The sequence below is a fragment of the Lissotriton vulgaris genome, chromosome 12 (assembly GCF_964263255.1).
Source record: "Lissotriton vulgaris chromosome 12, aLisVul1.2, whole genome shotgun sequence".
NCBI lineage: Eukaryota > Metazoa > Chordata > Amphibia > Caudata > Salamandridae > Lissotriton > Lissotriton vulgaris.
In genome coordinates, this window is record NC_141700.1 from 529712313 (window position 1) to 529725007 (window position 12695).

Sequence of the window (12695 nt, forward strand, 5' to 3'; positions counted from 1 at the left end):
ACAAAACATAGCATAGTATAACAAAACATAGCATAGCATAACAAAGCATAGCATGGCAAATCGTAGCATAGCATAACAAAACATAGCATAGCATAACAAAACACAGCATAGCATAGCATAACAAATCAAAGCATAGGATAGCAAAACATAGCATAACAAAACAAAACATAGGATAGCAAAACAAAACCTAGCATAGCATACAGCATCACTCCGCACCACCACAGCATCACTCAGGGGCACCACAAAATCACTATGCGCTGCCACAGCATCACTCGTTCGCCATCACAACATCACTCAGCGCCACCTCAGCATCAATCTGTGCAACTATTCAACAACACCTGGTTCAAATATGTTCTCTCAATGTTTCAAGCTTTATTACAAATGTAACAAAAATATGTTAATATTTCACTTCTGTTCTTGGATTTTCGTCACAATAAAATACACTGAACATAATCTTCACAAAAGTTAGTTACAAAACTTTAAGCTATTGCCATTATAAATTACAATAACTTTTATTTAAGTATTAATTATTGAAAAAAAATGAAAAGCCATTGTTATTTGTAATATCAATACATGTTGCATTACAAATGCTATAGGTGTCACATTTGCGGAAGTTATAACTATTGGCATTGTAAATGACTAAGCTATTAATTTCGCTATTTTCAAACAAAACATAAATACAAAATTTGTCATTTACAATACCAATAGCTCAAACTTTCCTAATGCGAGACCTATTGCATTGCAAATGCTTGTTTTCAGGACCGCAGTGACAGCAGGCACATTGATGTGCACATGCTCACACTGCTCACTTCTAAATAGAGTGGGAGTGCTCACTTCTAACTAGTGTGTGTGTGCTCACTTCTAATTAGTGTGTGCGTGCTCACTTCTAATTAGTGTGGACTTGCTCACACTGCTCACTTCTAACTAGTGGAGCAGTTATGGCATGACGTCATGCCAGGTGAGCGTTGTAGGGGAAGGGAAATCCGTTAAAGAGAGTCATTTTCTCTCTGGATTTCCCTTCTCTTTTTGAAACTCAGGAGCTGCAACATTGTTGTGGTGTCACCGGGGCTTTAAGTGGAAGATTTTTTAATATTATATGCAACAAGCAATAGATGCTGTTTTTTATCTTATGCAACTAACTAACAACCATTGTCAAACCCAATAGTCCTGACTTCTTGTAGGTATGATGTTAATTGTTGTATCATATATCTGAATGCAATTACAAAAATAGCAAAATACAAGTGGGGCGGCATATTATGCTAAGCACAGATTTTTTGCTTACGTGTTTTAAGCCCCACCCTTAATTACATTGGTCACACCGCTTTATGAGACCCCCCAGTTTTTGTCATCCCACTTAAAGCCCTGCTTCTAATGAAACCTCAGTAGCATTGTTTGGACCATCAACCACTCCTGGTTTAGGAGAACAGATTCTCACTACTCCTTCTTGGACACTAGCTCTAAAAGGTGGGGGTAATTTTTGGAAGTTTGCATGATGGTTTTAATTAAATAATTGGCATTTCAATATACTGTAGCATTTACAAATTGGACGAAGGTATAAAGATTTAAAGAACGTGCTGAAACATTATTTTCTGATGCTAAATAAAGAACATCGCTGAGTTGAGCTTTGAAAACAGTGCTGGGAGCAAGGTAGCCTATTGGTTCTTCTTTCCGATTTTACGACTATCTTATATGCCAATAGACCCGATTCAGGCAGGGCACTCCCTTTTTTTAAGGCCAAAAATTGCTTTATTTTGTCTGCTTTAATAGAAGTCACTGGGAGAAATACTTTCTCCCAATTATTCTTTCAGAAGGTCCCTCTTCTAAAATGTTGGCATGTGTGGACTATATTGTTTTATTTATTTATTTATTTTTATTTTAAAAGTTTTATATAGCGCTGGCTAGACTCGGAGGTATCAGAGTGCTTTACATGACGTTCCACAAAATTACACGATTACATCAGTTCCAATTTACATCAGTTGCTAGACAAACAATTACAAGAGCATAGAAAACGAGATAAGAGAAGAGTAGAGGGGAAGGGGGTAAGGGTAAAGGGGTGGGAGGGAGATACGGCAGAAAGACTAAGGAAAGTCTGCACTGCTTCTTGCAAAATACTCTCCCTCACCTTTCCGTGTTATTCTTCCGAGTCTCCCCAGGCCCGGCTTTTGGGCAGTGTAACTGATACAGCTGCACTGGGCGCTAACTTGGGGATGGGGTGCTGACCTCGGGGGGGGTGATTTAAAAACACCTTCAGCAGAGTTTCTTGTACATCCAGTTTTCAGACAGCATTAAAAATGTCAAGATAACTCTTGTGATTAATGTTCCTGATAGAGAGAGAGAGATCAGAATTTTGTCTAGGGGCAGATTTGACTTGCCATAAACTAGCGTAGAGTGTTAATATGCCGCTTGCAAAGAACACGTACAGTGCAGATCACATATCTATATTTTATGTGGATAGCTGAGTGAATTATTGCCTTTGTCACAGAGATCCTTTTGTTACCGTAGATCACAAGATACAACCCTAATATAGAACATTGACTGTTACAGACTGCCATCAAAGAGCTGCGTGCACACTGCATTAAATAGGTTAGGACGCTCTGTTTTTTCCCCCCCAGTCTTTCAATATCTATTCCTAATGTAGCAGAAAAAGTTTGATTGGGTCAAAATACGTGCTTATTTGTAAAGTCATCCTTTACTAGTGCTTTAAAATAAATTAAATGTATGTGAGAGAGGGGCTATGGAGAGATGAGTGGTGCTTTTGCCTGGTGGTCGTGAGGCGATTCGAGGAGGTGGCCATGGATGGGGGGGAGGGGCACCAAAAATGATTGTCGCACCGGAAGCCTACAGTCTCACCCAGTTTCGGATTTGTGACAACATCACTATGCCCTAATCGGATCGACAGGGACACCATGAAACGTGAGCACAAGGGCGATGATGTCATCGAAAAATGCTCACAGCCCCTTGCTATGTTACTGTAAAGCTACGACAAAGGAAATGTTTCAAATAGGGCACGTGGCTTGCAGTGAAACGTTCCTCTGGGGTATAAAGAGCAGTCAAGGGAGGAAACCCTGTGCACAGGAATGAATGTAGCATGGGATGCCACCAATGGGGAAATAGGTGCTCAGTGCCGCACTGGGGGACCCAAAGAAGTACTGGCAAAATCGCCATATATTAGTTGTCCACGGGCAACCTCTCTCTTTCCATTGATTCATCCATCCATCCTCAGTCTCCTTCTTTCCTTTGTCTTATCCCTTCTGACTGCTTTCTCTCTACCTTTCCCCTCTCTCCCTCTCTCAGCCTTCAAGAGCTTCAGCCACCCGGGGAATGTCTGAAGGAATAAAAGGCCTGTCCGGCCCTGGAGACACTATGGGGCCCATTAGGATGGCGGGTGGCCGACGTAAAAAGGGACCGTCCGCCATAAGGGCGGGGATCCCGTGCAGGACATTAGGATGCACCTGCCACAGTGGCGGGCGTATACCACATAGTTAACATTGCAGCGGGAGATGCTGAAAGCACCACCCGCCGCAATGCTAAAAATGCACGTCATGCATTTCAATGCACAACGTGACAGGCACCGCACGGTGTCTGTCACGTTGTATATTCAAATGCAGGGCGGTACCATTGGTACCCCCCATGTGCACCCCCCACCCCCCAGAGTCCCTGGGGGCTCACAACGGGCCCCCGCAAGAGATTCCCGCATGCCTTGGAAAGGCATGTGTGCGCACCCATCATAATATGGATGGCGGTGTCTAGTAGACATCGCCACCATATTAAACTCTTTTCCGCCCGGTCAACTTGTCGACCGGGCAGAAAAGCGGCGGACGGTCTTTCTGCCTTCCGTGGTCCCCCCGCCATCGTAATATGGCAGGGGAAATGGGTGGCGGCCGGGGACAGATCTCGGGCGGATCACCACCACCATGCGGGCGGTGGCGATCCGCCCGAGATCCTAATGACCCCCTATGACTTTTCCTCACTGAACTCAGGTGAAACCCATCCCCAGATGGGTGTTTTCCTACTTGCTGTGTTAAAATAAAATTCCAATGATAAACTAAGACTACAATATACCTGCAGCCAAAGTAACATGCCCTAACGGTCCTTGCTTCTTCCACATCAAACCAGAGTTCTATGACCCAAAAACCCGCCCTCACTCTCTTACATCAAAAAGATAACAGCCTCTGTTTTGGGACATTGAGGGTGCAGTGTGTGGCTGAACTCTTAGCTCCCCAATTGGTTATCCAATGAAGTGGCGCTGTGTGACACCATGCACAATGCAGATGGAGGTGTACAACCAGCACACTGTCATAAATAGAAGCATGTCAATCACAAAGGATGCCCAGCTTGGTGAAGCATTTTTTTTAATGTAGTTTTATATAGCGCGAACTCGACCTAAAGGTATTGGAGCGCTTTACATGAGCACCAGTTACATTACACAAAGACATATTCATTTTTGGTAGGCACGGGGAGATTACTTGATTTGCCCAGAATCAAAAGGTGTTGAGCCGACGTCGAGACTCGAACATGGTTTCTCAGCTCCAAAAGTCAACAGCTCTGGCTGTTCGGCCACATCCTCTCCCCCTGGCCTTTAGGGTTAGCAAATAAGTGTGACATCTTGTATAACATGTTGGTGTGTAAAACGTGCCTATGCTAAGATACACATGCATACTTTTTATACTAAACCCGTCTTCACAGTTGTTACTTTAAGCTGAAGTTAAACTGTGTTATTGTTCAGTTAGCGGATCAATCACCTTTGACATGTGTAAAATAATTTGCATGCTAAACTTTATCTCTGTTTCCAGATTTAGCATGGAAAAATAAATTACTATTTTTTATGTCCACAACAAGAGTCGCGAGATAGCAAGCACATTACAAATAGCATTCTAAAGTAGGCCAGGCTCATGTTGCCTTTGCCAAGAGGCATTTTTTTGTAAAAAATATGGCAGTGCTTCTTTAGGCATAGTCATGTTTTCTGCAACAGTGTAATCCAGTACAAAATCAATCTGAAACTCAGACACTCTGGGCCTGGGCCAGAAAGTCATTTGCTTGAGTAAATGTAATCTACACATGCAATATAATTTTTATCACGTGCAAAACCACGTTTATAATTCACAAACGTGGGTCTGGCAGTCGAGAAAGATTTACTCACACAGATTTCCTGTGAGCAAATCTACTCCTGTAATTGTGATTTGAATGCACATCCTCAGGTTTACACACTAACCACAAAGAGCAATTGCTTTACCATGTTCTGTTGTAGCGATATCATTGGTAAGTGACACCGTTGTCCCAGCACTTCTTTTGGTGGCGGCATGGGCTTAAGCACGAGGCCACATGGGTCCCACCTCTACTGATAGAATTATTCTTAACAATGTGCTTGTTGTGCCATCATGATCTCAATTGATGTAATTGCTCTACCTAGGTGTATAGTGGTGGCATCATGATCTGAAATTATGTTATTGACCTGCTGTGACTTGTATTTGTACGGTCATGGCTTAAGTCGTGTGAGTGTTTTGCTATGACTTGTGGGTATGACTTCATGGCCTAAAGTGATGTATTACTCTGCAACATTCTCAGGTAGTGACATCAGGGGCTAAAGTGATATACTCTGTCTTGTCAGGTAGTAGGGAAGTAATTGCTCTTTCTTGGCGTGAGATAGTTTTATAACTGGCTAAACGTCCATTGCTACATTATGCAGTATTAATAAGGGTAAAAGTGACACCATTGAGCTACTGTTTTATATGTAGCAGCACTTTCAATAGTATTTGAAGTATGTATGTTTATAGTGTACTTCTTTTGTATCTGTAGACATTTTCCAGTCTCTGTGTGTGACGTGAGTAACCAAATGTTAGATGCATCACTTCCTGTGATAGCACCCAGCAAAAGGTCATGTAATGTTGCTTCCTTTGGTTTTGTGGGATCCAAAGGTCACATAATATCACTTCCTGTGACATCATCTGGGTGGGTCAAAGGTCAGGTTATGTCACTTCCTGTTATGTCATCGGAGTCAATGTTTGTGTGATGTCACCTCCTGTGACATCAGGTGATGGTCACATTCCATGTGATATCACTTCCGCTACCCCTGGCATTTTGATGAATAGATGTACATGAGTTAGACAAAGTGCTCCAGTGTCAGGCGGGAGTTCCCATCACAAGGGCAAACCAGTATTAAACTTGAGTCAAATTGGCCGGGTGGAAAACAGAGATAATATCTAATCAAGCCCATCTGAAGCATTGCAACAAGGGATCTTTGCCATGGATTTCACCAAGGGAGAGAAGAGGTTCAGGCCAATTGTTAGTTTTTAAAATCAAATAATCTCTCAAAGTTGGTTTTCCCAATGCCATGGTCTCTCTGGCTTTAGAGGTGCACTTTAAAAACTGCTCTTTCATTTTTGCACAGTCGCCTTTATTGACCAGATGAGGAGAATAAAACAAATCCGGTCAACCCAAGGACACGTGTAAAACAAGAGAGTGATCCCTCTACACCAGGAGTCAGGGTACTATAATCAGTTTGAAAATTATAACTACTCTACAATAGACTGGAAAGTGAACAACGCTGTTTTTCTTTAAAAGTTTGTCCTGAAGGTGGTGGTGTCAATCAACCTTAGTCCACCGAAAGGCCGCGTCAACTTATTTTTATTGTGTTGTAATTGATTATTATGTGCAATTGTATTTTTTTTCTACCTGTCTTTATTTATTTTAGAAGTTTTATTTGAAAATTGCTATTCTTGACCGTAAGCATAAAAACAACAATGCTCTGAGGTTCTCCATCTGTGATTAGAAGTCAAGTATAAACAGAGCTAAATTGAGGGGAATAGAACGGATTTTCTCAAATGTGCAATGACAATATAATCCCCCAAAACTTGTGTGAATTCTCTTGTGAAACTATTTATAAATTGTTAAGGATTTTTTATCAGATTTTATCGATGTATGTGAAATACTTCTAATAAAGGAGGAGATATTTTTTACCAAAAATAGGCTTTATGGCGTTGATATAAGTGAATATCAGTGTGTGGAGTGTGTGGTATGTGAGTAGTGGTTAAAACACTAGGAGCTACAATGGGGGATAATATCTTGTTGCCAGTTGTTAAACCTAGTTCCCTTTTTTCTGAAGGGTTACTCTCAATTTCGTTTTTTGAGTGTATATATGAACTAAATACGTACAATAATGAAATTGACATAAGTGACACAGTGAAACAATATCAGGGCTTTATGTAACCTCTTCTCCCTAAGGTCTGATGGTTTCGTATAAATTGAGGAGTCCCTAATCTCAAAACAAAAGGACCATCTACTATGGAGTTCGAACCCAGATTGGCGTTGAAATCCCCTCTTAACATCATGTTAAAACAATTAGGAGAAGTGAGGGACCCAGACTTCAGGATCGTCAGTACCTGAAATAAAATCTCAATCTGACATCCTGGGTCATAAACAGAATTATAAAAATTAACAACAACAAAAATTAAACTTGTTGGATAGAACAGTCCACAGGATCTGAATACCATTATATTTGGAGGGGGCCAGGATGATCTAAAACAGCTTAGAGACATGAATCATGGTAGCTAGACCACCCCGGGCTCTCTGACCGATGAAGCGATGGCTGGGATGCTCTCAAAACAGTCCCAGGTACTAGCCTCGCGGACCCAGGTTTCTTGTAGCATAACTATATCAAATGGGATGATGAGGTCAAGCCACTTGTGATGCCACAGATTGACCCTGATTCCAGCAATTTCCAACATATGAGCCTTAGAGCAGGGTCCGGTTTAAGCACCACTGTTCTTAAGAGGGAGTAACCGTGGGTAAATGTTCTGGGCATCAGTCATTACAGTCTAGATCTGACAAAGGGAGGAATCTGTAGGAGATAGACACAGATGGTCTCTTAGTCTCCCACACCAACGGGGGAGTCTGTGATGCCCTGCCTGCCTGCAACCTTGGTTGTAGATGTCTATATAAGAAACCTAGTGGAAGAATGTTAATAACCTCATCCTTAGAATGCTGCCTGATTGCATTTTGGATCAAATGTTGGGCCAGGTTTGGGTGTTCACAATTATTAACAAAACAATCCCCCCCCTCAAATGCCTTGTGATAGGGCCCATACCAGCCTCACAGATAGGATGCCATTGTATTTATTGATATTGAATGTTGAGTTGCAGGTTAACGAATGGAACGCTTTTTTCTTCATCAGGGGGTGTAAACTCCTCGGTGGAGGGGTCACTTGTGGAATGCCTGTCAAGGTGGCAATGTAGGGGCAGCATTCAGGGGGCAGATTGAGGCAAGGCAGGCTCTTATCAGGCTGAAAACACACAACCATCCCCTGGCATCATTAGAGCACTTTAAAGACCCCTGCCCCCCCCCCCCTAATCAAGGGGGACAAGGTATCTCCTGCATGTGGGTAGGACAGCTGGGTATGTGTAATAATAGCACCCATTTGCAGGGGGCATGGGGCCGAACTAAGGGTATTGACAGCAGGATCACAGGATCTTTGTTTGGATTTTTACGTACTTGAGGTCTAGCATTGCCAGCTCGCTTGCATTGGCGCTTCCTCTTCACTAAGGGCCCACAGTCACTGCCATTAGAAATAACAGAGTCGTTGTTAGCTGTTACCGGGGGGAGATATACTCGCTGCTCACGCTCCTTAGGCGTTGGGCTGAGTGGACCAGTCGAATCCAAAAGACCTGCATGAGATCGGTGTCTTGACTGGCTTGATCGAAGGAACCTAAGGGCTAACACGGTGTCCAGAGATAAACGTCTCTCTGTGAGATCTATCTCAGTCTTAAGAGATCACCCCAGCAGCACAAGCGCAAAAAAAGAGTCTAATGTAGTGCCTTGAGGTGGATTATTGGTTGCGCTATTCTTAACCCCTGTTAATTTACGCTTGTCCATACTGAACCAGAATATGTTTTTAAATATAATACTCCATTGAGGCAAAAAACATCCTTTGGCAAGGATTAGGAATCAAATTCACACAGTCCCATCAGAGCCCCCCAGCCATTAAAAGTTCACCCTTCATCATTAGTGTTCTTGAAGTCCAAAACAAAGAGGGGTGCCCGGCCCAGCTCTTCTGGCCGATGATGGGCGAAGACAGGCCTGGTCCCATGCTGTGGGGAAAATGGGAGCAATTTATGGCACCAGACAGGTGCTGCTCTCCTTCTCTGCCTCGCCTTCTCAATAGGGCTCCTGGGGCTTGTAGTCCTGTCCCCGCACAGCAAACACATGTCCCCATGTATCAATGCATTCAGAGTTCTTCAACTGTTCCTTACCTTTCCCAGTAGCTACAGACATTGGGGTCATTCGGGTTCAGAGCGGAGGCCTGGTGAAGCTGGACCAGCAGGAATATAGCCTTGGTAGCCGCAAACAGGGATTTCTTCATTCTGTTGAGGAAAAATCATGTGGTGAGGAAGACGTAGGTAGATTGTCACTTACTTTGACATTATGAGTAGGAACTGCTGGGCTCAGTACGGATGTGCTCAGCAGCACACAGAATATTAAAATTCAGCCAGGGTTTCAGGAAAGTCACCCAGAATGTGCGTGAGGTCAATGTACAGAGAAGATATTACATTGGAGATTATTTGCATGTTTATTGGTTAGTCTACAAATTAACTATATTTTTCTATCTGGTGGCTCAGAAAACTCTCTCTGGGCTGTAAGTTTAACCCCACGCAGCACGTGTGCATTCAATACCTCGCCGCTACACTCAGGGAATGAGGCAATAATCTCACACCAAAACGATTCCACCTGTGATCTGCATTTATAAGACCAAGCCTTTGGGTTCAGTCCTCAGAAAACAAATGTCTGTGTAACCTTGCCCCCCCCTGCACCCCCTTGTGCCCGCTCTCTCTGGACATGGGAGTTTGGAGTCTTGCCAGCAAAGCCCGGCTATGCCCCCTGTTGCATCGGAGGCCTTTGTGGACTACTCCAGAGTTGCCTCCAATACAACAGACCTCCAGAACAGAAAAGACGACGCCAACCAATTCTCCAATGTTCCTTGCTTACCAATTTCAAAAAGTTGCTCGATGACCTTGTACTGTTTGACCTTTGGGACCATCCTGCTAACACCACCTTCTGGTCTAGGAACTCACCGAAGCTGCTCTACTGGGCAGCCACAGCAGTCAATGATTCCAGGAAGGCGGCTTCTTCCAAACTGCCCAGAGACTTCCTGGATTTTAAGCCTTTGAATGCCTACGAGTCTTATTGGGATCTCCATAGACAGTAAGTTATATTTCCAGTTTAGAGTGGGTGCTCTCCCGCTGAGAGTCTTTACCTCAAAGTAATCCTGCGTGGCCTCCAATGTATGTCCTGCTTGCACTTCTTTAGCGGAGAGTGTATTGCACGCTCTCTTTGCCTGCCCAGTCTGTGCCCGTCCCCGCAGAACCTGGCTAGCGTCCATTTGCAGACCCTTAGGCGAGCATAGTCACTCCGCCGCTCTTCGCATCCTGAGATCGGACTGCAGTCTAACTTAGGCAACAGCAGTACCCACGTTTCTGTGCTCCATGTGGACACTTTGTAGAAAGGGTCTCCCCCCTCTTAATGTTATGCTGACTTCGCGTTTCATCTCAGCTCTCTTAATTTGTATGTCAGCAACAATAATCGGCCTCATTGTGCCATTTCTGTATCCTGTATATGCTAGTTGACATTATAATTTTTTACTGTGTTAATTTTGGCATCTATTTATATGACTCATTATTCTTCATACTAAAATGTACAGTTGTATCTATTTATTATGTATTTTTATCTGAATTTGTTCTTTTGAGGCATTGGAGGACGAAATAAAGTTATTTGACTGACGGAAATAAAATGGATTGTGCCTGGGTGAGGGGATCATAGTTAGACATCTCACAGTCCACCTCCCAGTAGGTCCTTGTGTGCCTCTTGCCCTATTTTGTTTGGTGGGCAGATACATATTAGATTGAAGGTGCGGATCAGAATGGTACTATGGAGAAACAACACCTGTCACTTCTACCACCAAAGCTTTGTTCAGCGGCAACATGGTACTGCCCTTGTATGTTCTTCCTCTTGATCATCCCTACCGTCTCTGCAAGTGGCAGCTGGTGGTTGGAAAATCTTGAGTCAAAGGGAGAACAATGCCTGCTTTGAATCCAAGACACATTCACATTTCAAAGGATCCAAACCGGTAAGAGTAGACCCACGGGCTAACGCACACAGGGCCCGATTCACAGAATGAACTTAAGACTCAATCCTAAACGTACTACTATTTTGGTATTCACAGAATGCAGTTACTACTTTTGGTATTCACAGAAGTTAGGATTTTGTCTTAAGTTTGTCTTAAGACAGACTTAAGACAGACTTAAGACAACATCCTAACTTAAGTCTGTCTTAAGTCTGTCTTAAGTTTGTCTTAAGACAAACTTAAGACAAAATCCTAACTTCTGTGAATACCAAAAGTAGTAAGTTAATTCTGTGAATACCAAAAGTAGTAAGTTCATTCTGTGAATACCAAAAGTAGTAAGTGCATTCTGTGAATACCAAAATAGTAGTAAGTTTAGGATTGAGTCTTAAATTCATTCTGTGAATCGGGCCCCTACTTCATAGACATGGCCCACCTGACTCCCTCCTTTTCAGAGTCCACCTGTTTTAAAGCTCAAACTTGACGCTCACAGACAGCAGTTCAAAGTGGATGTTTTTCCTTTAACCTTGCTTTTCTGCTCAGGCCCACTCTCCTTCCCATGCTACAGTGCAGTTTATTTCTATTTCATTGGCCTTAGGTAGTCACCTGGACCTCATCACTGTTCATCCTGCCTTATGTCCCTCTTGTCACTCTCTTCACATGTTGCTGCTTTCTCTCATGTTCTCTGTCATCCTCCCTTTCAATTTTTCACAACCTGTGCCTTCCTCCCACTGCAAACAATTCACCTTAGTCTTGTTTCATATTGGTCATTGTCTCATTGTCTCAGCCTGATCTTTATACATTTCCTCACTACAAATAAAGACTAAAAAGTCATACCAAAATGACATAAAAGCAATGAACTTCATGAATAAGTTCACAGCAAATTGAACTCTAGGAGGGAAGAGGGTGTGACATTGAGAGGGGATGGAAGACATGGTAAATAGAGATCAGCACAATGTGTCCAAAATCTTGCAGCGCAAAGTCCATTAAAAAAATCAACATTCAACAGGGTGAAGTCTGCTCAGTATCAAGACACTCATTGTGTGCCTATTTTATTAAGGAGATGAAGTTGGTTGTTCTTCTGGAGAAGGCTGAATCCAGTGGTGCAACACAGGCCCCAGCAGCCCCCACGGCGCGGCGGGGCCATGAGCTGCAGGGGGTGCCCTCAGCACAGTACTCTCCTCTGAAAGCTCCTGATAAAATCTGGAGCGGGCCCCTCCTGCACCTTGCAAAGGGGCCTCCTCAAATTTCGTTACGCCACTGGCTGAATCCACAGAGCATACAGGGTGGGTGAGGCTCTGACGCAAACACACTTTAACATCTTGTTGAGCTGAACTCACTCCTCTGCAGATAGAGCTGAGCTCCAGCACAGATGCAGCCAAGTCCCTGCATACATAGTGCCAAACCCATGCACAGATAGAGCGCAGACCTGCCCCGGCGAAGTCAGCTGAGAGTCTCGCGGTCGTCATAGACACAGAGCTCTCCCTTAAGCCTCAGGTGGGTGCTGTTGTATCATCTTGCATGTTTCAGCTCGGAAAAATGAGGAAAGTCTCCCATCTCCTTACATCTGAGGCCCTGATTCAAG

At 43.4% G+C, this 12695-nt stretch overlaps 1 protein-coding gene across 1 annotated transcript in view; it reads right to left on the minus strand.

Moving 5' to 3' along the window:
• Positions 1-12695, minus strand: part of PEAR1 (platelet endothelial aggregation receptor 1) — a 404365-nt gene that overhangs the window by 207844 nt on the left and 183826 nt on the right. The window contains exon 3 of the mRNA XM_086945319.1: positions 9246-9356. Coding sequence (XP_086801445.1) covers positions 9246-9355 — 110 coding nt within the window. The 5' untranslated portion in view covers position 9356. The remainder of the gene's footprint in view (positions 1-9245; positions 9357-12695) is intronic.